The 27,252-nt window shown below is 35.4% G+C and overlaps 3 protein-coding genes and 1 long non-coding RNA gene across 5 annotated transcripts in view; 2 read left to right on the forward strand and 2 right to left on the reverse strand.

Moving 5' to 3' along the window:
- LOC104700428 (photosystem II reaction center W protein, chloroplastic) overlaps positions 1 to 23,245 on the forward strand; it is a 28,179-nt gene extending 4,934 nt beyond the window's left edge. Inside the window, exon 3 of the mRNA XM_019227494.1 lies at positions 23,159 to 23,245. The gene's annotated coding sequence lies outside the window, so the exon portion shown is untranslated. The remainder of the gene's footprint in view (positions 1 to 23,158) is intronic.
- Positions 270 to 27,190, reverse strand: LOC104700427 (glycine-rich protein 5-like). Its single transcript, XM_010415947.2, has 4 exons — positions 26,470 to 27,190; positions 11,224 to 11,228; positions 4,164 to 4,183; positions 270 to 576 (listed from the first exon to the last, which is right to left on the reverse strand). Exons 1-4 carry the CDS (start codon positions 26,766 to 26,768, stop codon positions 316 to 318), a joined length of 585 nt encoding a protein of 194 aa, XP_010414249.1. The 5' UTR covers positions 26,769 to 27,190; the 3' UTR covers positions 270 to 315.
- Positions 14,001 to 16,231, reverse strand: LOC104700426 (syntaxin-23-like). 2 transcript variants are annotated; one of them, XM_010415945.2, is made up of 9 exons: positions 15,747 to 16,231; positions 15,513 to 15,606; positions 15,280 to 15,413; positions 15,115 to 15,189; positions 14,870 to 15,027; positions 14,734 to 14,788; positions 14,490 to 14,647; positions 14,329 to 14,408; positions 14,001 to 14,232 (listed from the first exon to the last, which is right to left on the reverse strand). In XM_010415945.2, exons 1-9 carry the CDS (start codon positions 15,992 to 15,994, stop codon positions 14,110 to 14,112), a joined length of 1,125 nt encoding a protein of 374 aa, XP_010414247.1. In that variant the 5' UTR covers positions 15,995 to 16,231; the 3' UTR covers positions 14,001 to 14,109. The 2 variants fall into 2 exon arrangements, with proteins under 2 accessions (XP_010414247.1, XP_010414248.1); XM_010415946.2 differs by having other exon boundaries at positions 14,018 to 14,232; positions 14,329 to 14,405.
- Positions 24,248 to 24,670, forward strand: LOC109125581. The gene is made up of 3 exons (XR_002032696.1): positions 24,248 to 24,314; positions 24,414 to 24,471; positions 24,656 to 24,670. It is a non-coding gene; the product is annotated as an uncharacterized LOC109125581 (long non-coding RNA).

Raw genomic sequence — 27,252 nt, forward strand, 5'->3', positions numbered from 1 at the left:
TGATAATTAAATATCATGACCATATATGTTCACCAAAACTAAACGATTGAAATGGATGAACTCGAGAGAGAGCTTGTAAAGGTCAGTGAGAACCAAATTGCTAATCAGTCTTGCAAACGTTAAATGTTGGAATCACTAAATTGTACACTTTTTGCATGATATAACCCATGTTGATACTCTCTTATAAACCATATACGTATTCAAAAGGTAGCAAGACGAGTAAAGCAAAATCTAATTTTATTCATTCATTAGCTTAATTTTTATGACAATACAATAAGCATCTTTCAGTGCATAGATTTTCAATAAAGACCAAACTCACTTGTTACCCTGTCCACTACCGTGGAGATTATCAAAGTAACCTTTGGGATCACTCTCAAAGTTGTCCCTGGAAATGTATGAAGACCCACTGCTGCCTGGCCCTACCATGTAACCGCCTCCCCCACCACCGCCACCGCTTTTCCCTCCTCCTCCACCGCCACTCTTCCCTCCCCCACCACCACCGCTCCTTCCTCCACTTCCACCGGAACCACCTTTCCCTCCCCCTCCTCCACCGCTACCACCTTTTCCTCCCATTTTCTCAAGTCTTAGCTCTTAGTTAGATTCTTTACTAGATTGTAAGATTTATTGTGTGACTGAAATAAGATAGTTAGGAGGATGGAGTATTTATAACAGTAAATTTTCAAATGGATGGGTCAAAACCAGTCTTTCCCAATAATACGAATACGATTTAATTTAGTCTTTGCATTTTTGATTGACCCAAACCAACCGCCTCGTAAACGTATATAGCATCTACTCGTAAAGTGGAAAAAAAATTAACTCGAGTCTCGGGACTCGGAAGATCAACAAAACCAGTATTTCCTCTGGACTCGACGCATCCCGAGTTAAAATAGAGTCATAGTACCATCGAGTAGAAATGTATAAAATATAAATATCCTAATTCGTAAATTGATATATGTATCATTTTTAGTTTTTAATTAGTTGATTGACCTCAGTCTTGTAAAAAATACTACTAATATATATGTACATTGTAGGGGTTTTTTTTTTTTGATTGTAGGGGTAGGAGTATATATTGGATAGTGACTAGTGAGTAGGTACGGAAGATCAATACCTCATGAGTCATGATGAAAGATTCATGCATATTACTCGTCTGGTGTTTGTGTGCAAATGCACGTTCACATACAGAGAGCCGTGCCTCAATGGGAATAAAAGAAATTTTGGCCTACGACCTCACAATTTTGGAGAAAATTGAAGACTATATATTTTTAAACATTATACAGTAAAATTTAGGGTAAACATTTTTTTCCGAGACTAATCTCTTGGGGGAGAGGATATTCCACGGGTAGGGTCTCTACCAGGTATGCAAATGGGCCGTAAGCAATTGGCACATACCCATGTGGCCAAAGGAATAAAGCTGAGTAATTTTGCGCTTGGGAAAAATCGATCTCTGGCCTAGACCAACAGGATGACTCTTCCACCAAGGTTAGAACCACTAGCCCACCACCTCATCGTTAAACATTCTCTCTTCACAACGTTGTTTGTCGTTCTCTCGCTTTTAATTCCATTGTCGTTGCCAACTATTAATTAGTTCTTAGTCATTCGATGATCATTACTTAAATTCCATATCTTGATTAAACTCGTCAGTTTTTAATTTATAGAAGATACATGTCATAAGAAAGATTAACCGATTTAGTTGTCTTATATATCTAAAGAGAATCATCATCAATACAATAAAAGTACAATGTGTTGCTCTCCTTTTCTGACACATCAGCCTCAGTATTGAACTGACACCTCAGAAAAAATCAACAATCTATCAAACTAAAACAATTAATACATGTCAGCTTTTTTTTTTCACATCTTATGTGGACAAAGCAAATCAAAAGAGTTTTGTTTAATCAATTGGTAGATTTATTTTCTTCGTCGCCGTGATACCAATCTTCTTCAATGCGTTTAATCAATTTATTTTATTTCACTAAAGTGTCTTCCCATTACGATCCAATCAAATCCTAATCCATTGGAGCGTGGTGGTTACCGAGGTGATCGTGGTGATGGTCGTGGTAGAGGCGGCGGAGGTCGTGGCGATGGTGGTGGTGGAGGTCGTGGTTACGGCGGAAGAGGAGGAAACTGTGGTCGCGGTTATGGCAGCGGAGATCGTGGTCGTGGTCGCGGCATAGAGCAAGACGGCGAAAATCGTGGTCAAGGTCGTGGTGAGCAACATGATTTCAGAAGCCAGGGTCAGTGGGGACCTCCATCTGGTCACAATGGTCGTGGGACTCAGTTTCAGCAACCTCGACCACAGGCGGCTCCTTAGCCGCCGCAGGCTCAGGTGACACAAGTAAGTCATGCTGGAGGCGCCAGTAGGGGAGCTTTGTGTCATAACCCACATGTTTCTCCAGCTTCGGCTTCTCCATCCACCTCCGTCGTGGTTTCTGAACCCGTTTCTGGTATGCTCTCAATATATTCATAGCTTCAATTTTGGGAATTGAGTTTGGGGGAAATTTCATAAAACAATTACAATAAATGATTGCAACTTAATTATGAATCATCAGACATATTTATGTGATTTTTTTGTTTAAGCTAAGAGTTGTTTGTATATTAATTTGACAGTTGCTGAAGTGATGAATCCAAGACCATCTGTACAAGTTGCGCCTGATATATTATGGTTTTTGTGGTTTTTAACCATGATATAAGGAGTCTTTTAGAGTCTTTTGATTTGTTTCCTAGGATGTTTTTGAGTCTTTACACGTTTTCTAGGATTTTAGCATGGATGGAGAAAAATGGAGCAATTTGGATCATTTTGGAGCATTAATCCCGAAGAAACGAACTTGGAGTCAGAACAGAGAGGGAGTGTCGATCGACACTGCTTTAGCATCGATCAACACCGTGTTTTGTCTACGAAAGAAGCCAAGTTTTGGAAGCTTTACAAAATTACCCGAAGTTTTTCATATTTGCAACACAAGTCCCTAACATGTTTTAGGACATATAAATAGTATTTTTAGGTTTTTAAAACCCGGAACATGTTCGTCACATTAATTCTTGATTGATCACCTAGAATTAATACTTTAGGAAAATAAATTGATATGAGAATATAATTGATTTTCCTGATAAAACTTTTTGATGAGCAAAATTACTTCTTGCAAAGAGATTTGATTTAGTAATTTTGTGAACAATCTAACCTGTTTTTAAAGCTGATTTTTAACCTAGAATTTTACAAAGAGATTTGGATTTTCTGGTTTTAAATTTAGATAATATTTGTAGTGAGAACTGATTTATTTTACAAAAGAGTTTAGAGTTCTAGATTTGTTCTTAATTGCTTGAATTCTAATTATTTCTTGATTTAATAATGTGTAATTTCCTGAGAAATTCCCTAGGCCTAGCTTTTTGATCTTCTGAATTTACAACAGTTTAATTTAATATTTTGCATTGTCTTTTAAATTTAAATTATCTTGTTTAGCGTAATTCATAAAACTCTATAATTTATTGTGTAGACTTGAGTCCTTGTGGAATTCGACCCCTAAGTACTGCAATGACCTCTTTATTTGAGAGAGTAGCTCTAGGGTTTAATTTGAGCATATCAAATGTTGGCGTCGTTGCCGGAGACTCTTTGATCTACCATTAGATTTGAGTTTTTAATTTCGTCTAAATTTTTTTTTTTCTACTTACACGTTTTTGTTTTTCTTCTCTTTGGTGTTTCAGGTACATGCCTAATAAGCCTAACACAAGGAACAACAAGACTGGTCCTACTGTGAAGCTTACAAATCAAGAGTTGGGAAAGCTAGAGCGTGAAAACAGAAAAGCAGCCAAATCCTTGAAGATGGTTAACACAATCATTATGGTTCGTGATGAGGATGGTGCTTTGAGAGATCAAGAGGGCCACTTGCGCAATAAGCAGGGCCAAAAGTTTGATGTAGAGGGTAATGTGATTGTTGAACCAGTTGTCAACGAATAAGCTGTTGTTAACCAGCAAGTTGTTGCCGATGAGGAGGTTAACCTTGGTATCGATCGACGCCAACCAGAGGGTATCGATCGACACCCGCCTCCAGCAGACGTACGTGGAGCTGCCAACCACGTCTAGAATACGGTTCGAAGACAGGAGCACAACCGAGACTTGATTAGGACCATTGCAGACTTCAACAGAGCTGATTTGAGTATGAGAACCGGTCTGCTATTGTTCCTCCTCCATTCCCTCGGAATGACTTTGAGCTGAAGCATGCATACTTCCAGCTAGTTGGGCAGATACCTTTCTCAAACCTGCCCCATGAGAAGCCTTTGGACCACATTGAACACTTTATAGACCTGGTGACTAGTATCAAAGCTAATGGAGTGAGTGAAGACTACATCTACTGCAAGCTTTTTCCATACTCACTTGCAGGAGAAGCATCTCATTGGTTGAAGCAGTTGCCAGCTGGATCTTTGACATCTTGGTAACAAATCAAGGTGGCTTTCCTGAATTATTTCTATGATGATGCAATGTCAGATGAGCTGAGAGTCAAGCTGTTCTCTTTCAAGCAAAAACCTGATGAAGCTTTAAAGGCAGCTTGGGTGAGATTTAAGGCTTATCAGAGGGATTGTCCACACCATGGTTTCTCAAGAGTGCAATTGCTAAGTATCTTTTTCAGAGGAATTGACAGGGAATATCAGTTAGCTTTGGATGCTGCCAGCCATGGGAACTTCAAGACGAGATATCCAGCAGAAGCTGAGAATTTGATTGAGAATCTGGCCTCCAACAATAGCACTAAAAGGGTAGATGCTGAAAGGAAGAGAATGCATGGAGGATTTGATGCAAACCAGCTTGCTTCAGTCAATGCTAAGCTAGATTCAGTGCATAATCTTCTTGTGGGTAAGAAATCGGTTCACTTTGCTTCTGAAGTTGAGAAATTTGAGCCACCACTTGAGACAGGGAATGAAGAAGTAGATGTCAACTTTGTCTATGGAAATCAGGGTCAGATATTCGGTAATCAACAAAGCAACAGACCTTATAATGGGAACTTTTCAGGCTATACTCCCAAACCTGATTACCAGAAGCAGCAACAGAACAATGGTTATACTAGAACCTATGGGAACTCATCTTATCAGTCTCCTCCACAGACTTCTTCTGAGAGTAAGATGGAGGCTATGCTAGAGCAACTTTTGCAAGGTTAGGAGAATTTGATTGTGACATTTAATGGGAAGATTGACAATGTTTACACAGAGCTTACTGGAAGAATTGACGTATTGAATGTCAATGTTAAGAAGCTAAAGAATCAGGTTGCGCAGACTGCTGGGTCTGTGAAGAGACAAGAGGGTTTTCTTCCTGGAAGAACGGGGACAAACCCCAAACATGCTTGCAATGTCATATCAGTGAGAGATGAGAATGATGGTGAAATGGTTTCTACAGAAAAAGGAGAGCAATCGGCCAAACCCGAGTTGGAAAATTCAACGTCAGATGATGGTGTCGATCGACACCACCTGGGTGTCGGTCGACACCCCTCTCAGACAGAACCCAAAACTGCAAAATCTCAGGTTCCAACAGCTGCTGAAAGGGTGTACCAACCGAAGATTCCTTTTCCTAAGCCAAGAAGATCCAAGCAGGAGATGGAGGAAACTAGATGCAAGGCAATGATGGACAAGGTGATGATAGAGATGCCTTTGATTGATGCAGTTAAGCTTTCACCACCACTTAAGCGGTATGTGAAGAGAATGGTATCCAATGGTTTGAGCCCTGAGGAAGGAGCACTACTTACAAAAGATGTCAGTGCAATTCTGCTGAACCAGCCTCCACAGAGGAAGAAAGAGAAGAAGAAAGAGGTAGTTGTCTCTGAGAAAGTGAGTGCCATGATCCAGAGTAGGATTTCAAAGAAGTTACCAGATCCTGGAAGCTTTGTACTTGATTGCTCTATCTCCACAGGAAGGTTTGCTCACTCACTTTGTGATCTTGGCTCTAGCATCAACTTGATGCCACATTTTGTTGCTCTGAGACTTGGGATGACAGATTTTAAGCCGACTCAGATATCTCTTATCTTAGCTGATTGATCCCGAAGAATTCCTGAAGGTGTTTTAGAGGATATTCCAATTAAGGTTGGAAACTTCATGATTCCCACTGATTTTGTGGTGCTGAAGTATGATAAAGAGCCTAACGTCCCTCTCATCTTAGGAAGATCTTTCTTGACTACAGCTGGTGTCGTCATAGATGTGCAGAAGGGACACATAACATTGAATGTGGATGATTTAAGTATGAACTTTGAGATGCATAAGCTGAGGAGAGCTCCTACTATTGATGGACAAACTTTTTCTGTTGAGGAAGTTTCTGATATTCGAGCACCAGGCTTAGTGTCAACCGACACCATATCAGCATCGGTCGACACTCCTCCACATCCGAGACCGAACTTGTCCAAAACTGATGCTCCAAGTCATAAACCTGTTCCTAAACAGTCAACTCAACACTCCACACTGCAGAGTCCTCAGGTAAGGCCAAGGTATGCATCTTCTGCACCCAAACCTTCTCCTATCATCAATATAAACTTCAAAGGTACAAAAACTGTTTCGCAGTTAACCAAGCCACGAGATTATCGTAGAGCGCTTGTTTCTTCTGTTGATGATTGTGCAGGACATAAAAGAAACAAACCCGTCCCAAATTCCCGCCCTGGTCCTGTTCTTCATGTCCTTGGTCGACCTCACTCTTCTACTGCTTATACCCCACCTTGGATGAAGAGGACATTCTCTCGGAAGCATGTATTGCCATGTTCTGCTCCACCCGATGCCTGAGCTTTAACACAGTCAAGCTAATGACCGAAAACAAGCGCTTAGTGGGAGGCAACCCACTTCTAGGTTTTTCTTTTCCTTTTGAGTCATTTTTCTTTTTGCATTGAGTCAGTTTTTGTTTGAATTTTGTTTGAAATTATGAATTGTCTATCTATCATGTTGCTTTTAACTTGTGTTTGAGTGCTTCTTAACAAAATAATCATCCAAGGATTGATCCATCAACACAATTATCTGCAGCTAACAAGGAGTTTCGGCCAAAAACACCATTCGTGATGAGTGTCGATCGACACTGAAATGGTGTCGGTCGCCACCGCTGGGTAACCCGAGAACAGTTCATCTTTTCATTACAATTTTCAATACGTTTTTGTTTCTTTTAGCTTTCCTCTTACTTGATAACACTGGAGACAGTGTTGTTTAAGTCTGGGGGAGGTTATCTACTAACTACGTTTTTGNAGGAGCATTACTCCTGAAGAAACGAACTTGGAGTCAGAACAAAGAGGGAGTGTCGATCAAAACTGCTTTAGCATCGGTCGACACCGTGTTTTGTCTACGAAAGAAGCCAAGTTTTGGAAGCTTTACAAAATTACCCGAAGTTTTTCATATTTGCAACACAAGTCCCTGACGTGTTTTAGGACATATAAATAGTATTTTTAGGTTTTTAAAACCCGGAAGTTATTTTCTAGCAAGTTTTATTTTCCTGTAACCCTGTGAGATTTTGAGAGCTTTGGAGAGAGAGATCTGCTTTGAGAGAAGAATTCTTGAACTCCCTTTTACTCTTTTAATTTCCATTGCTTATTATTCAGAATTATGTTAAACATGTCTGAGTAGTTTGCTTGTTAGGTTTAGGGTTTTTCACAGGGATTTTCTGATTTATTAGATCTATTTATTTAGGATTCATTATCTTTCTAGATCTTCATCTTAGGTTGTTCTTCACATTAATTCTTGATTGATCACCTAGAATTAATACTTTAGGAAAATAAATTGATATGAGAATATAATTGATTTTCCTNCTGTGTCAGTCAAAACCATAAAGTTTGACTCAAATTTTTCAAAAATTTTCTTTTTGTCTTTGGGAATTATAATCTTAATTAATGATTTCTCTTATTTGGCTAACACTCTAATGATTATTTGTTAATGCTTGATCTCAGAACTGAAGCTTAGAAAGACTATGAGTTGTATCAACAATCCTGAAAGCCCTTATTCAATGGATATCTGGTTAAACCAACGTTGTCTCAACTTTTATCAGGATTTTAACCGGACTTAATCTCTTACTTTGGGGTTGGAAATCAGTGGACTAGACTTCTTCTTTGGGCCATACAAGACAATGCAATTTTTCAAAGTATGTCTCCCCTCTCTCTTCCCTTCAGTACTTTAAAAAGAAAGATCAGAAAAAAGAAAAGAAAAAAAGAGAATAAAAGATGAGATGATTTTGATCAGTTTAGAGAGGTAGGTAAATTACCGATGACCCCGGTATTCGCTTACATCTTTGCTTAAAAAAAAAAGAAAAGAAAATTTTTTTGGGAGAAATCAACTCCTTTGAAGTGAGAAAAGGGAGAGGAAAGGAGATGTATGAAGAATGTCTTGGCTTGAAGAGAGTCCATATGCCACTGATTGATACACCAAGGTAAGAACTCACCTGTACTTGCTTTAATTTATGTAATGAGATGACAATGGTGAGACTTGAGATTCCAGAGGATTGTGGGATTTGAGTAAGGAATGTTGATGCTTATCATTGTTAAGTATAAGAAGTAAGTTCTTGAGTCAGGTAAATGAAGAGTGCGAATAAGAATCATCATGCAATTGAGTGAGTTCCCAGTTTTCAAACCTCTTTCACAGGTCTAAGCTTATGTTTTGCTTGAGGGCAAGCAAATGCTAAGTCTGGGGGAGTTGATATATCATGGTTTTTGTGGTTTTTAACCATGATATAAGGAGTCTTTTAGAGTCTTTTGATTTGTTTTCTAGGATGTTTTTGAGTCTTTACAGGTTTTCTAGGATTTTAGCATGGATGGAGCAAAATGGAGCAATTTGGATCATTTAGGAGCATTACTCCTGAAGAAACGAACTTGGAGTCAGAACAAAGAGGGAGTGTCGATCAAAACTGCTTTAGCATCGGTCGACACCGTGTTTTGTCTACGAAAGAAGCCAAGTTTTGGAAGCTTTACAAAATTACCCGAAGTTTTTCATATTTGCAACACAAGTCCCTGACGTGTTTTAGGACATATAAATAGTATTTTTAGGTTTTTAAAACCCGGAAGTTATTTTCTAGCAAGTTTTATTTTCCTGTAACCCTGTGAGATTTTGAGAGCTTTGGAGAGAGAGATCTGCTTTGAGAGAAGAATTCTTGAACTCCCTTTTACTCTTTTAATTTCCATTGCTTATTATTCAGAATTATGTTAAACATGTCTGAGTAGTTTGCTTGTTAGGTTTAGGGTTTTTCACAGGGATTTTCTGATTTATTAGATCTATTTATTTAGGATTCATTATCTTTCTAGATCTTCATCTTAGGTTGTTCTTCACATTAATTCTTGATTGATCACCTAGAATTAATACTTTAGGAAAATAAATTGATATGAGAATATAATTGATTTTCCTGATAAAACTTTTTGATGAGCAAAATTACTTCTTGCAAAGAGATTAGATTCCCATATATGTGGCGAGCACACATGCGATGTTCTACTTTGGGCAACTCTTGTTCCACAGCAATAAGCAAGCCCTATAAAAAGTTATATCATAGCATTACAATTAGATGTTAAACTCATATTATATATTGCATTACAAGTAGATAAGTTAACATACCTTCTGTCGGTCTGAGATGAGACTAAATCCTTCTCCATCACCCAGATTCAAGTCTGCTTTAAGAAGTTTAATAAACCAAATCCAACTCTCTGTATTTTCAATAGGCACAATACCCCATGCAACCGGATAGAACTGTTTATTGGCATCTCTTCCAATAGCTGCCAACAGCTGACCTTTGACATTGTTCTTCAAGAAACAACCATCTATCCCAATTATGGGTCGACAATGAGCATTAAATGTCTTCCGGAGTCCTGCCAAGCATACGTAGAATGTGTCAAACTTCTCAATACCATCATCAGTTTGGACTGTCCCCACCTCCACAGTTGATCCCGGGTTAGAACTGTCAAAAACAAGAAACAAAGTTAATATTAAACAGTCAAACTACAACAAGTTCCAAAAGTTAAAATAGGACATGAACTTACTTTATGAGCTCTAGACGATAGTCTTTCAGTCGAACAAATTGCTGATCATGTTCATCTTGTATGGCTTTTATTGCTTTAGCCTTCGCCTTTCTACACTAATCATTTGTCACCACCAAGTTGTAACGGTCCTCAAATGTTTCTTGTAACGCCTTTGGCTTGTAATTAGGATTTCTCCTAATGTCATTCAATAATAATTTAGCAATGACTCCATCCTTCACTACCTTGCTAAACTTGTTAGGGACACAAGAATGTTCATCATCACAAGTCATGACTTGGTACATGTTGTTGAGTTTTTGAAAAGAACAGTAGATTCGAAAGTTGCAACCACCACCAAGAGCGCATCTCACTTCAGATTTCTCGGATCCCCATCTTGTGTACTTCACATTATTTCTTGTTTGAAGAGAATAATCAACCACAACTTCTTTGAATAGCGGTATGCTGTCAAATACCTGCCCCAGTCTTATCTCGCCACTTCCTTTTTTGTATCTAATACTTTTTTGGCCATCATCCTCATCATCTGATATCATTGGAGTTGACTCTGAATCGCAACTCTCCTCTTCATCATCACCATTTCGAACATCATCTTCCTCATCATCATCACCGCCTCTAACATAACCTGGCCTAACATCATCTTCACCATCACAAGTTCTTTCCTCGTTGACTGCTTCACGACCTCTATCCCCATTATCATCATCACGGCCTCTATCCCCATTATCATCATCACGACCTCTATCCCCATTATCTGCTTCAGATATCTCATCCTTTTCCACATATAACTCAACGGATTTTGTAAACATAGCAGCTAGACACATCCTCTGAAAATTCCCATTATACAGCAGCTTCAACTCTCTCCAATATTCAAATGGAAGTTTGTACCAGATCCTATGACCAAACAAAGACACCCCAAGAGACTCTAACATATTTGTAAAAACTGCTTCCAGCTTGCATTCAAGAGTGTGACTCTCACCTCCAACATATATAGCCACATTACCTTCTGCATTGACAAACTTTCCACCATGGTAAATCTGGAAAGTAGCATCATCATCAGCATCAGGGCTGAAAAAATNAGAATAATCAACCACAGCTTCTTTGAGTAGCGGTATGCTGTCAAATACCTGCCCCAATCTTATCTCGCCACTTCTTTTTTTGTATCTAATACTTTTTTGGCCATCATCCTCATCATCTGAATTCAATGGAGTTGACTCTGAATCGCAACTCTCCTCTTCATCATCACCATTTCGAACATCATCTTCCTCATCATCATCACCGCCTCTAACATAACCTGGCCTAACATCATCTTCACCATCACAAGTTCTTTCCTCGTTGACTGCTTCACGACCTCTATCCCCATTATCATCATCACGGCCTCTATCCCCATTATCATCATCACGACCTCTATCCCCATTATCATCATCACGGCCTCTATCCCCATTATCATCATCACGACCTCTATCCCCATTATCATCATCACGGCCTCTATCCCCATTATCATCATCACGACCTCTATCCCCATTATCATCATCACGGCCTCTATCCCCATTATCATCATCACGACCTCTATCCCCATTATCATCATCACGGCCTCTATCCCCATTATCATCATCACGACCTCTATCCCCATTATCATCATCACGGCCTCTATCCCCATTATCATCATCACGACCTCTATCCCCATTATCTGCTTCAGATGTCTCATCCTTTTCCACAAATAGCTCAACGGATTTTGTAAACATAGCAGCTAGACACATCCTCTGAAAATTCTCAGACCCATTATACAGCAGCTTCAACTCTCTCCAAGATTCAAATGGAAGTTTGTACCAGATCCTATGACCAAACAAAGACACCCCAAGAGACTCCAACATATTTGTAAAAACTGCTTCCGGCTTGCATTCAAGAGTGTGACTCTCACCTCCAACATATATAGCCACATTACCTTCTGCATTGACAAACTTTCCACCATGGTAAATCTGGAAAGTAGCATCATCATCAGCATCAGGGCTGAAAAAATAAAGAAAATTGTGTGAATTTTTGGAGTGGAACAATAAAGAACCGAGATTTTTTGTATCCCCAACAGACCCATTAATAATCAATCACTCTATGCAACTATGAACAACAAATACTCAAACTATCTATCGACATCTACCATTAAAACGCAAAACGGATCAACAATAACAAAATTCAGAAATGTTAAAAGGAGAAATTTACTTTCTAGGAACTGGCTCTTCGACTCTCGTCTCATCGGTAACATCGAGATTCATCGCAATTAACTTCCGCCGCTCCTATTTTTTCCGATTAACTGGAAACCCCGAAATCCCCAAACGCTAGGGTTCTTTTGCGAGAGAGATCGATTCGAGGAAGAGAGATAGATTTAGGGACAAATGAGAAACGACGTCGTTTTGGGCAAAAATTAACACTCTCAAATAAACCAAAATGACGTCGTTTGCTTCTACCTTCACACGTGGATTCCAAGTCAGATTGGCTTAACGGAGAAATTAACAGAGTTACTAATTAACCACGTTTTTGTATATGTTAGCACAAAAACAATAGTTTAGGTATGTAGTTTTTATTTTTTAAAGTCAATGTATTTTAACGCACAGACCATAGTCCGATGTATGAATCAAACACATGGGCTTTGTCCATGTATGAAAAAGCCGTTTTCCCACATTAATTCTTGATTGATCACCTAGAATTAATAATTTAGGAAAATAAATTGATATGAGAATATAATTGATTTTTCTGATAAAACCTTTTGATGAGCAAAATTACTTCTTGCAAAGAGATTTGATTTAGTAATTTTGTGAACAATCTAACATGTTTTTAAAGCTGATTTTAACCTAGAATTTTACAAAGAGATTTGGATTTTCTGGTTTTAAATTTAGATAATATTTGCAGTGAGAACTGATTTATTTTACAAAAGAGTTTAGAGTTCTAGATCTATTCTTAATTGCTTGAATCCTAATTATTTCTTGATTTAATAATTTGTAATTTCTTGAGAAATTCCCTAAGCCTAGCTTTTTAATCTTCTGAATTTACAACAGTTTAATTTAATATTTTGCATTACCTTTTAAATTTAAATTATCTTGTTTAGTGTAATTCATAAAACTCTATAATTTATTGTGTGGACTTGAGTCCTTGTGGAATTCGACCCCTAAATACTGCAGTGACCTTTTAATCTGAGAGAGTAGCTCTAGGGTTTAATTTGAGTATATCAGCGTCTACTGATAGGAAAGAACCAATGAAGCGACCTGATAGAGGCGGTGTTGTGGTTTTGCGGCGTGTTAATCTATTTGTCAATCATTTTAGAGTCAACTTTAATCCGGATAGTGTCATAAGACATTATGATGTTGAAATCAAAAAAGATAATCCTACTAAGAAGATATCAAGGTTTGAGCTAGCTATAGTCAGGGACAAGGTGTTCACCGACAATCCCCAAGAGTTTCCCTTTGCTATGACTACTTATGATGGTCAGAACATTTTCAGCGCGGCTGAACTGCCTACGTGATCATTCAAGGCGGAGTTCCCGGGAACTGAAGAGATGAGAGGTAGCAGCTATACATTTACCATGAAGCAGGTGAATGAGCTGAAGCTACGTGACTTGAAAGAGTACATGACAGGGAGTACGTCTTTGAATCCGCGTGATGTATTGCAAGGGATGGATGTTGTGATGAAAGAGCATCCTTCGAAGTGTATGATCACTGTTGGTAAAAGCTTTTTTACTTGTGAGACTGAGCCTGATGAAGACTTTCATTTCGGGATTGCAGCTACAAGAGGGTATCGTCATACTCTGAAGCCCACAGCACAAGGTTTATCATTGAGCTTGGACTACTCCGTGTTGGCGTTTCACAAAGCAATGTTAGTTATCGAGTACTTGAAGTTGTACTTTAACTAGTCTGATATGCGTTCAGGAATTGTAGGTGTGATAGGGAATTGAACCATAACACTATACAAAATCCAACACAAACATACAAAAAACACAAAAGAACAAGTAAAAAAAATTTTAAGAAAAAACACAAAAAAAATTTAAATTTTGAACCAAACCAAAATGCTCTATATTACTGAAACTGAAACCAAACCAAAATGCTCTATATTAAGGGACAAAAGAAAAATAGTTCAATCCTTGCATGAGCACTATTAAGTGACAAACATACGCTCATTATACTTCTTGATAGATTATGGGCCACTTGTCCATACGTTCATGAGTTGTGAAAAACCAAACCGCGAGCACTACAATGACAATCAGGAGCACGATACCAAAAATTACCAAGAGCAAGCAAGCCTGCATGAAAGAAACAATGGAAAGAAGAAGTTTATAAGTTGGTCTGATTCTCCAAAAAACCCATTCATGATATATAGAAAAGTTTGAATATTATACCAGTGAAGAATTTGATCGTTGAGTCTTGGAGGCTCTAGCGAGATAGTTATGGATGCGACTCATGCGAGTATCAATCTCTTCTATGAAAAGAAAGTGTTAGAACAAGGATAAGAGGACATAAGTAAGCGTTTTGGGATGACAGGATTTAGAATCAGTTTTACCACTTATGGTTTCTTCATTGTGTACCAACACTGCCATGTCTTTGAAGATTTCGTGCACCTCGCCAATTGTCTGCTGCATTTCTTGTATCTTTTGCTCCCTTTCCTCAATACTAGCGTTATTAAACGCAATCTTCTTGTCCAAAAGTGCAAGTTCTTGTCTGCAACAAGAGGAACAAGAAACCAATTTAGTAGATGCATCAGGAATCCGAACAAAGATGGAGACTTTTGTCTGTACAAAACTTACCTTTTTGATTCCAAAAGAAGAACCTGCTGCTCTGGATACTTCTCTGCATTCTCATCTATGAAAAGAAAGTATTAGAACGAGGATACGAGGACATAAGTAAGCGTTTTGGGATGACAGGATTTAGAATCAGTTTTACCAATCATGGCTTCTTCATTGTGTACCAACACTCCCATGTCTTTGAAGATTTCATGCACCTCGCCAATTTTCTGCTGCATTGCTTGTATCTTTTGCTCTCTATCCTCAATACTAGCGTCATTAAACGCAATCTTCTTGTCCAAAAGTGCAAGTTCTTGTCTGCAACACGAGGAGTAACAAAACCAATTTAGTAGATGCGTCAGGAATCCGAACAAAGATGGAGACTTTTGTCGGTACACAACTTACCTTTTTGATTCCAAAAGAAGAGCCTGCTGCCTAGGATCCTTCTCTGCATTCACATATGCCTCACTGGCTCTATAGCTAATCTCACCAAGGCCAAGTAATTAATACACCAAAACCACAAAATAAACATAAAAACATTTACAAACTCTTGAACGAGCATTATCAAACCTTGAGGGAAGAGATGGCTTGTGGACAAGAGGAGCATACACAGTTTCTCTTTCAGCAGCTAGACGCTGAGCCTTTTGGAACTCATTCAATACAGCTTGAAAGTCTTTTGCAACCTCCACAATCTTCTTCCTTTGCTAACCCACCACCACCAATATATAAAAAACAAAACCATCAAATTCCCTACTAAATGAAGAGAAGAACAAAGAATCATTCCTTAAATCAAAAACACTCACATCAACACCTCTCTCATGATCAGTTTCACTGACTTTTTTAAGTTTAGCCGACGTATCTTTCACAAGCTGTCCGATATGTAATATCGTCTTGCGCCTAAAAAACACACACACACAAATCACAAACCAAGCAAATTGAACCATTTATAACCACTGAAATTAAGAAACAGTTTTACATTCCAAGAACCTTATAAACCCAGAAAAAGGAGAAAACTTTGAGAACTACTTAGTACTTACAGCTTGTCACGAAGCTCAAGGGTGTCTTTAGGAGTACCAAGACTGTTGACAAGACGATGGAAAGTAGAAACACTTGTATTGATTTGAAAGACACCTGAAGCAACAGCTTGAGTCGTATCTTGTCGACCACCACCATTGATGTTCATTAAAGAAGCTAATGATCTCCCTCTTCCCGCCTCTAAATCCTGAAAACTCATCCTTTTTGTATCTCTCTCACTCTCTCTCTCTTGCCTCGAAAACCCCACCATTAAAATAATCCTACTTTCTAATTCTCAAGAAAATGAAAAATTCGAATTTTTTATTTGTTTTGTTTTCACAGTAACGGAGATTGAGGACGTGAGTGACTCAGAATCTCCGGTGGTTTCTGTTTCTATCTCTCTGGGAAAGAATTGAGAGAAAACGTGAACGGCGGAGAGGGAGAGATTGAGAGAAACGTTGAGTGTCACATTACCTGTAACGATGGAGAAAAATAAAAAAGCCTGTCGCACCTTTTCGTTTCGGGAAACATATCATTTTTTTTTTTTTGGGTCAAAGCGGGAAACATATCGTTTAATACATTAACTTTTTCAAATGTAGACCAAAAAAAATCATGAATTTCATGGAAGGCTAGCTAATACATAGGCCTGGGCATTCGGTTAACCATTCGGTTTCGGTTCGGTTGTATTCGGTTTCGGTTATTTTGGATATAGTAATATAGTAACCATTTGGATATTTATGAAATTTCGGTTTAGTTCGGTTCGGTTTCTTTCGGTTCGGTTTCGGTTTGGTTATTTAAATAAATAACCATAACTAACATAAATTATATTAACATTAACCAAATAAACCAAATATAACCAAAACTAACCGAATATAACCAAAATTAACCAAATATACAATAACAAAAATACAAAAAAGGGAAAAATATTGATTCAATTTTACAAAATAGTATTTAACTTTGTAAATTCAAAATAATAACATTTACATATATTGATTATTTAAAATATTTAATTGTTTTAAATCTAGAAATAATTTATATTTTAAGTTTATTTTATAGTTTTGCATAATATTAAGTATATAATATTTGATATCTTCTAGGTTTTCGGATATTTCGGTTAACCATTTAATTGTCGGTTCGGTTCGGTTCGGTTTCGGTTAGTTTGGATATAGATTTTTACTAACCATTCGGGTATTTGAAGAATTTCGGTTCGGTTCGGTTTAGTTTTTTTCGGTTCGGTTTCGGTCGGTTATTTGGTTATCGGTTATTTTGCCCAGCCCTACTAATACATAAATTTTGTTGACTAGCTATTTGTTGACTAGCCATTTAAAGAATTTTGAAATTCATTTTATATGATTGTTTTTAATATAAATTTTATGATTGTTTTTAATAATTTTATTGGATTAAATATTCTAGGACCCGTGCTTGAGCACGGATTGAAATTCCTTCCATTGCTATTTTTATTTTGTGTTTTCGGTATGAATATGAGCAATGTATTCTGGTGAAAGAAGATTTGCATGATTTATATCGAAAGGTTGGAAGATTTTCATTAAGATTTTATTTTCAATTGCAGAATAAGATCTCGAAAATCACGATTAAGTGTGATAAATTGCCAAAATTTTATTCTTTTTTTTGTACTTCACAATATATTTTTATTCTCTTTAATAAATTGGTTAACAATGTGGGCTAGCAATAAAATCTGCCGAAAATAAATTTAAAATATTATCTTTAAAATATTTGGAAACAATTAAGGTTGCATCCATTATTTAACTTGTAACCAATTAATCGATAACATATTAATTTATAACCTACTTGTAACCAACTTATTAAAATTATATAGTCTACAAAAAAATGTTGTGTACTTCCGTTTATTATAAGGGGGATATCATTGACCAAGCCAAAATATACATGTTGTTAAATGAGATAACTGAACAATCAACGACTGTTACCTTGTCATTTAACGGTATGTTGTTTTTGGTTTCATCAACAATATTTGGTGTTGTTTTTTAATTTAATGTGTGGTTGACAAAAAAAACAATATTTGGTGTTTTCAATGATTAATCAACAAAAATTGATATATCAAATAGCCTCTCACGAAGTTCATGGTTTTTTTGGTCTAAATTTGAAAGTTCATGTAGTAAACCAAAATTAGATAATTTAATAATTTTTTGTGCACAGCAAAACGAAAAGACTTTTAATCGAATTATGCGTACGTAAAAAAAATGCATTTTGATTATTTCTTTTGGTTTACATTACTCAACATTCTTTGCTTTATACATCTATACTGTAAAATCAAGTTTAACTTAACTGTTATACAGTCTAAAGTTATTTGTAGATGTGCAACAAATATCCTTCGCAATAATATTTTCGGTTAGACTTGAAAAAAATATATTATTTGTTTACATCAATTAAGTTGAAGATATTTGAAACTTAAGAAATTTTCATGAATTATATTTGTGACGTGGATATTATTTTTACATAAACTGTATAATCTACTATTTATGTAATTAAAATACATTCCTATATCTTCTCTATTATTTAAGAGGTGATTTGTTAAATTTGTTGATGTAATACTCTTTTACGTTTTCCAAAAACAAAAAATGATTAAAACTAATATTTACCTTTGTAAATTACTATGAGAACCGCTGTGCTAAATTTTATTTGTCTATTAACAAACAAAAATAATATACATGTCATAGAAATTCCATAATTACATTTTTATGGACATATACCCCAATTCAATAATGTGTTTATGTGATTTTATCTTTAAATCATAGTATTTGCTATATTTTTAATTTAACTTTTTGAAGAGTAAAGGATGACTTTGATTTTGGATGTTCAAATAACTCATTCGACAATTAGGGGGGTGTATATTGAACTTGAAATTTTAGGAGATTTACTGAAATTTTAATAGTTTAGAATTTTGAGAGATTTAACTGTAATTTTTAGGAGATTTGGTTATTAAATTTGGGATTTTAGGATTTGGGTTTTGAGATTTGTTGAGAATTGATTATTGAATTTTAGGTGATTTTGATATTTAAAAAGAAAAAAAAAGAAAGCAACTTGGAATGTCGTTGATTAATTTACCTAAGCTTCTTTCATACTTTGATTAATTTAAAAAGAAAAATAGACATTGGCTATGTTCTTTTTCCAATTGCAGGTGGAGCGACTGCGACACAAATAAAAAGCCCAAGATGATATGCATTTCAGATAAATAAAGAGTTGCCACTGTCGCAGCGACAGAAAAAATCAAATGAAGCAGAGCTTTGATAATCGCTGAAAATTCAGCGTCTCAGTATTGATTTTAAAAAAACAACGGTAAGAATAAAACAATCTAATATAAAACACACTAGTACTACATCATGATCCGATATTCATAGCATCTGTCCACATGTTTGGGTAACGATATTGTAAGAAAGGAAGGAAAAGATTTTTTAATATATAGTTTGTTGTTTGTTTTTTTTATTTTTTGACAACATTGTTATATTACTAGCTAGTAGTTATTATTTTTTGACATTTCATTTTATTGAATTTTTTTTTTTTTACCTCCGGCCACAGTTTATGTCCCCACGGCTCACACACATGTATTCAAATTTGCAATGACATAGAATGTAAAAATAAAAATAAAAACTGCATGAATTAACGGTTAAGAAATAGGGGACGTTGATCAATCAAAGCATGCAAGTGCGTGCGGTGAGATTCTAAGTTCTTTTATTGACAAAGACGGACACAAAAAATTTACAGATTAGGAAAACGAGTATAATACATGTGTGTATGCTTTAAGAAGGATGATCAAGACGAAGCTGAGAGAGATGGTGATGGACGTCAGGAGAATGATGATCTTCAGAACGAAGACGCTCGGCTTGAATCCAACGACCTTCACTGTTCCGAACCATTCCTTTATTCGCGTCTTGACGCCAAAACGGTGGAATCTGTAAATGCTCTTTCAAAAAATCCGACGCTTCGTTCACTAGTGCGTGGTCTCTCCCACTCGACAGCACAAATCTCTCTCCTTTCCCATGATACCTAATTTTTATTTAAAAAACAAATAAGTGTATGATTAGTTGCATAACTACTAAATCGTTCACGTACGTGATACTCGCGTCAATCATATCGCAAACACCAATCAAGACGTAATCTAGAATGATCTCAATATATATAATACACAAAACTAGTTCGATATTCTTGAATATTTTAATATGTGAATATCGTATGGTCGAAGAAATCAAATTGGACAGCTTGTCCAATCTACTTATCCCACGGCTTCCATATTTTGTCGTTTTCCACATCCAAATTTAAAAGTTAACATACATAATTTTTGTGTTAATTTATCTATCTTTTACCCTTTAACTTATACATTAAAAACTATATTACTACTTCTATCTTGACTTGTTAAAATCTTATATAACAAGAGAACGTTTTTTCTAATTTTTCCTAACAATATGACATTTGACACTCTACTTTTATGACACATGCTATTTTCATTAACTTTAAATTTAAAATTCTATTTTTTTTATTTGACTTTATTTTATTTGGTGTTTAGTTTGTTAAAAAAAGATAATTGTTGTATGGTTTGCTTTTTGAATTTTTTTCAACATTGTTACAAAAATATATTCATTCCATTTTTTAGTTTTACCATCTAATATATTTCATAATGAAATCATACACCATAGAACATTAAAAAAATACTGAGCAACCCAACTAAAAAATATAAACAAATTGAAACCAAATAAAAATAGAAAATGGTTTAATACTTTAAATAAAAACTGAAACCAAATTAATTTATGATAGACTAATTTAAAAATATAGAAGATTTTATAATATATATATATATCACATTATATTCAATAATCATATGTAATGTATTAAAGACACAACTCAAATTTGTATTTAATAGTATTTTATAAGTTACAATTTGACTGTTTTTAAAACATATGTACTAATAAAAATGGTATCATAATATAATTGTTTTATCTCCCCCATGAAATAACAGAAAACAATAGTTTCAAAATTAATTTATTGTTAATTATACTATTTATTTTAAAATAATTAGAAATAGAGACAATTTATAGAAGAAAAACATATTTATATTAAATTTGACAAACTTTTATTTTTATGAATTTTATTAAAAATTAGTTAGACTTAGAGTTTAAGATATTTGTTTTGTGATGTCGTTTCAATAAATTATTTTTAAATGGACTTATCATATTATAATTTTTTTTGTCAAACATATTATAAAAGTATTTGTTGTTAACTATTAATTTTATATATGAAAATTAAATTAATATACAAGACAACATAGTTTATCTATCAAAGTAAGGTCTTACACTTTTTTTTCTTAGAATACTTATCAGGTTTTTTTTCCCAAAAAAAAACAAACTATAAATTAATTAATTTATCTTAATTATTTAAAGTACATACAAAATCTAATTAACTTTGCTGCAACTAATTGTCCTATTACTCTAAAATGGTTTCATACATTTCAAAGTAAAATTTGCAACCAAATTAATTATGATAGACTAATTTAAAAATATAAAAGATTTTCTAATATATAAAAAAACTCACATTATATTCAATAATCATATATATTGTATTAAAGACACAACTCAAATTTTTATTTAATAGTAATTTATAAGTTATCGTTTGATTGTCTAACATATGTACTAAAAAAACATAATGGTATCGATTGAAAAAAAAAAAATAACATAATGGTATCATAACATAATTGCTTTACCACCCTATGATATAACAGAAAATTCAAAAATTAATTCATTGCTAATTATAATACTTATATTAAAATGATCAGAAATGGAGACAATATATAGAAAATAAAAATATATATTAAATTTCACACACTTTCTTTTCATGATTTTTTTATAAAAACTGGTTAAACTTATAGTATAAGATATTTGTTTTGTGATATTGTTTTAATAAATTATTTTAAAGTTAACTACTACTTTTAGATGATGACAATAAAATTAATATATAGGACAACATAAAATTATCTATCAAAATAATTAAGTAAGATTTTACATTTTTCTTTCTAGACTACTTATCAGTTTTTTATTTTCCAAAAAAGAAAAAAAATATAAAAAATATATAATTTATCTTAACTATTTAATGAAAATACCATATATAGTTGACTTTGCTATAAATAATGGTCTTATTACTATAGTAACATACTGTTTAAATAATCCTTTTTTCCACAATATTGTTTAAATAATTTCAACAATATATTATAATCAAAAATATGTAGTAATATATACTTTAACTTTTCTCTTTTTCATGATTCTTCTATGAAACACTATATAACATATATAAATTATAAATTGTAGTTAAACAGTAGTATTATGAATATTATTTTTAAGACCTATATTAACAATTACATCTTTTTTTCTGTCAACAAAAGATCAGCTCAAAAGAGCCAATTGGGTGGGAAGTTGCTTACAAACAAAACTTGATGCGGAGATGTACGCGCTTGGCATGCTAAAGAATCTGCACTTACATTAGCATTTCTAGAAACTAAAGATAAAGAGAAAGATGAAAATTCCTCCCTATCAATTTTGATGTCGTCAAGGTACGCCGCCGAGAACGCTGGCCAGTCGGAAGGAGAAGACACCATCTTCACCAAATCTGAACAGTCTGTATAGAAAGCCACCTCTCTGAAATCATGGCTGATCATGCAGCGCATCGCCCAAAGGAACACTTCAACTTAAACATGTAATGGAGATAAACTTCGCCGGAAAATCTTGGCTCCCATAATCGGTGACGCAGTCTGGAACAAGGTACAACACCATCCAGCACATGCAAGCGGGTCACTTGCTTTCCAAGATCCATCTATAAAGCAACGATATCCCGAAAAAAACCGTAGGGAGGGAAGCAGTAGCCACCCTAACTAGTATCCCTGAAACTACGGGGATAGTGGGATAGGTCTCCAGGTCAACCTCTGCTTGAGCCTGCTGCCACGCTGATGCTTCACCCTTTGCTACCATAACAATATCCTTCGGCCGCTCCACAATATTTTCAAAAAACGAGTGCATTCCTTGCTTTCCAAATATACCACATAAACCAAGGGAAAGCCGCAACATGAGCCCCAAGATTCTGCTGCCCTAAACAAATGATCAACATTTTTATACACTGAATCCGTCAGGAAGGATATTGGCCCCACCAGCACGTGTGCTAGAGCCCAAACCTGATGGGCCGGAGGACAAACAAAAATTGCATGATTTCTTGTTTCCGCATCAACACTACACCGTACACATCCTAAATCACAAGCAATACTCCGTTATCCCAAATTTGTCGAAACCGAAATACATCCAAATAAAACCTGCCACATAAAATGTTGAATTTTAGAAGGGAAAGGAACCCTCCAAACACTAGCGAGGAGGGAGGTAATTTCTGGTCTCTCGCTCTGAAGAACCAATCTTTCCATTTTCATGTGAGAACATGAATCAAAAGTGTTCGTTTCTAGTTTCTTGTAATTGTTAAGTAAAGACTAAAAGCTATTGTCATGTGTTAATTCGTCGCAGTTCTCTTTTATCTTGTCACAAACAATGAAGAGGAGGAGATTATGTGATAATTAAATATCATGAATATGGATGATATAGCTTCAATATATGTGACACACATAATTTGTAGCAAATATTTGCGACCATTAGTTACACATTAGTGACAAGATTTAAATTAAAAAAACTTGTAGCAAATGTGTAGCCATTTGTGAGAAATAGTGACAACTTTAGATACTAATAAAGATTTTGATAATTTGCTACTAATAAGTGACTATATTTTTGTGAAAAATATACGTACTATTTTCAATCCTAACTAAATTTGTAGTTATTAGTTACTAATTATTATTGTGGTAATTTAGCTACAAATAAGTAACAACATTTTTATAACAAATATATCCACTACTGTGCATTGTAAATTCGTAACTAAATTTTTAAATAATAGTTTTTTAGTTTGCTACTACTTATTATTGTAACAAAAGATAAAAAGTGTTTTAGAATACTTTTTGAAGGTGAGATATTAATAGTGATCAATTTAAAAAAAAAAAAAAAAATCATGTAGCAAAATTGTAAAAAAGCAATGTCAAACCCAGTGAAACCAAATATTTAATATTGCTATTAAGTGATGGAAGAATTAATTTTTAGCATCGTTTAGTTTTGGGTAGTATCATTTAAATTTAGCATCGCTTAAGAAATGATGTCAAATATTTTCTTAGTATCACAAAACAGAAACGATCTTAAATACGTAGTTAAGGTTCTCAAAAAATGACGTTAACTTTGCGTCGCTTCTTGATTCCGCCAATTTGATTTGATTTTCGTGTTTTTGTTTCACAGTTCAAACACGAATCTTCGAGTACGGAGAAGAGGACAGAGAAAGGTAGAACCTTCGAGTAAGATAAATAATCTTGGTAGAGAAGCATTGTTTAATGTTTATGGGGTTTGTTTACTAACTGTTTATATCGTCTCTGAAATTTACAGGGGAGCTTTCTATATGTGTGAATTCTTTTTCAATTTTCTCACAAAATCTCTCCTTCCACTGCCAGACAAATATCATGGTCTAACTGATATTAATAAACGTTACCGCCAACGGTGAGCTCTGTCTTCTATCGAAGTAAAATTGGTGGGTCTGATTCTTAAATGAAAGTCTATAAGTTTTATTTGAGTTCTGCTTACTGTGTTTCTTACTAGGTATGTTGATATGATTGCTAATCCTGAAGTGGCTGATGTGTTCCGGAGAAGGGCAAAAGTATGTTATCAGGATATTCGAACTCTCATTTGCGCATTTAGTTTCTTTGGTGGACAATCCCTAAACAAAATGCTTACCTCACGATGTATCAATAGATTTTTCCCAGTTTATTGTCATTTGAGATTGTTGGAGTTATTTTATTTTTACAAATCAATGATACTCTTCTTCTGTTTTGTTGTAGTAGATCGTTTCAGAGATAAGCAAGACAGTTGAGTCTTTTGGATATTTGGAGGTTGAAACTCCAGTTCTTCAGGTTTGTGGCCTACCTTCACTCTCAAATGTTCACATAATACTGAATTCTTGTATAGGATTAGGTTTGATGAACTTGTGAAAACTAGGGAGCAGCTGGTGGAGCGGAAGCAAGACCTTTTGTAACGTTTCATAACTCACTTGGGAGGGATGTATACCTGAGGATTGCAACTGAGCTTCACTTGAAGAGAATGCTGGTGAGAAACATCTTCTATTTTCAAATCTCTTAGCGTTTGCTCTCGTTTTTCTTATCTTTCTTTTGTATTACCTCATTTGCTGATGATGTTGAGTTCCTAGAAGGTGCTTGTGGCAAGTCTCTTGCTTCTTTCCCTCAAGGTTCGTTTTTCATCACTCATTTTAGTTCAAGATTTTGGGGGCATCACAAGCTTAGTTGAAGCGGTTTCGATTTTTGAATGGTTGTGCATATGTGTTGCAGGCTGTTATTAGAGGTGGTGACGGCCATGGAGGTGGAGGTGGTGACGGCCGTGGAGGTTTAGGTGGTGATGGACGTGGAGGACGTGGACTTGGAGGTGTTGGTGTTAATTGTGGAAGAGGGAGACTACCACAAGGACTAGGAATGGGTCGTGGGCGTGGAAGAGGAAATAACCCAGGCCAAAATACAATTGACGCTCTCCTTGCCGCTGAATCCTGGAGACTCATGCTTGTTCTTCATCCTGAGAGACAAAATGGGGCTATGTGGTGAGGAACCATTTATAATTGTTCACTACCATTTAGCATCGATATTTATTGACTTCAGGAACCATTTATAATTGTTCTGAATTCACATTATTTCTCTTTGATAAGCATATAACCGAAGTGAACCGATGTCAACTAGGTTAAAAGATATAAAATAGATACTCTGTTTCGTTATTGCTTTGTTATTTATTTCTCCTATATTGGTGGGATTGTATCACCCACCTCTCCACGTACGTTTCTTAGTGGTAGATTTAGCTAATAATTTATTTGCTTCATGCATGGTGTTATATAATTTTTTTGTGGCTATTCGTTACAATACCATCCGCCTCTAGCTTGTAGCTCGTACGAAACGTAGCTCTGCGTAACTATTAGCAACAAGGTAGTTTGTGGGTATTAATAACAAATTGTTACAAAAATATTGAAACAAAATTGACGCAAATTAACACAATTTTATTAATGACAAATTGTAGCGAATTTGTCACAACAAACTTGTAGTATTCGTAACTATTAACCACAACTTAGTTTGTAAGAAGTTGTAACAATCAGTTACAATATTTTTGAGACAAAATTGAAGCAAAAAGATACAATAACAGTTGTAGCAAATTTGTAGCTAATTTGCTACGATTTCTCACAAACGGTGTTTTGCTACCACCCTATAGGCGCAAAAAAAGTTTCGAAACAAATTTGTAGCAAACCAAATTTTGTTACAAATATAACTACATACTACAATATTCCTCGTAACTATACAACCCAAAACAGTGTCATGACCATATATGTTCACCAAAACTAAACGATTGAAATGGATGAACTCTGAAGAGAGCTTGTAGGTCAGTGAGAACCAAATTGCTAATCAGTCTTGCAAACGTTAATGTTGGAATCACTAATTGTATGTACACTTCTTCCATGATATAATCCATGTTGATACTCACTTAGAGACCATATATTCAAGAGGGAGTAAAGCAAAATCTCGTTGTATTTATTCATTACATAATAATATACTTTGGTAATAATAGCATCTTCACCTCGTAGATATTCAATAAAGACCAAATTCACTTGTTACCCTGTCCACTACCGTGGAGATTATCAAAGTAACCTTTCGGATCACTCTCAAAGTTATCCCTTGATATGTAAGAAGACCCACTGCTGCCTGGCGCTACCATGTAACCGCCTCCTCCACCACCCGCACCGCTTTTCCCTCCTCCTCCTCCTCCTCCACCGCTACCGCCACCTTTCCCTCCTCCACCGCCGCTCCTTCCTCCTCCACTTCCACCGGAACCACCTTTCCCTCCTCCTCCTCCACCGCTACCACCTTTTCCTCCTCCTCCTCCACCGCTACCACCTTTTCCTCCCATTCTCTGAAGTTTTAGTTCCTAGTTAAATTCTTTAATCACTAGATTGTAAGATTAGTGTGACTGAGAAATGGAAATTTAGAAGATGGGGTATTTATAATAGGGTAAATTTTCAAATGGATGGGTCAAAATCAGTCTTTCCCAATAATACGAATACAATTTAATTTTTTTAGTCGTTGCATTTTGATTGACTGAAACCAATAGCCTCGTAAACGTATGTAGCATCTACTCGTAAAGTGTTTAAAATTAACTTACCATCGGAAGATCAACAAAACAAGTCTTTCCATCTTGACTCCACGCATCCCGAGTTAAAATATAGTACCATTGAGTAAAAATGTACAAAATACAAATATCGTAATTCGTAAATTGATGTAATATCATTTTTAGTTTCTACTTAGTTGATTGATCTCAGTCTTGTAAAAATACTAGTAATATACTAGTACATTGTAGGAGTTTTTTCCCTTTATTTTTTGACATCTTACATTGT

This window comes from Camelina sativa, chromosome 7 (genome assembly GCF_000633955.1).
Source record: "Camelina sativa cultivar DH55 chromosome 7, Cs, whole genome shotgun sequence".
Lineage (NCBI taxonomy): Eukaryota > Viridiplantae > Streptophyta > Magnoliopsida > Brassicales > Brassicaceae > Camelina > Camelina sativa.

Bases quoted from the DNA above. Each gene is read 5' to 3' on its own strand.
- LOC104700426 (XM_010415945.2), bottom strand. From the start codon at position 15,994: ATGGTGGGGTTTTCGAGGCAAGAGAGAGAGAGTGAGAGAGATACAAAA. The intron at 14,789-14,869 runs GTAAAACTGATT...TTCTTTTCATAG, and splicing joins CAATGAAGAAGCCATGATTG to ATGAGAATGCAGAGAAGTAT. The intron at 14,648-14,733 runs GTAAGTTTTGTA...CTCTTGTTGCAG, and splicing joins CTTCTTTTGGAATCAAAAAG to ACAAGAACTTGCACTTTTGG.
- LOC104700427 (XM_010415947.2), bottom strand. From the start codon at position 26,768: ATGGGAGGAAAAGGTGGTAGCGGTGGAGGAGGAGGAGGAAAAGGTGGT. The intron at 577-4,163 runs GCAGACCGGTTC...CTAAGACTTGAG, and splicing joins GGAATGGAGGAGGAACAATA to AAAATGGGAGGAAAAGGTGG.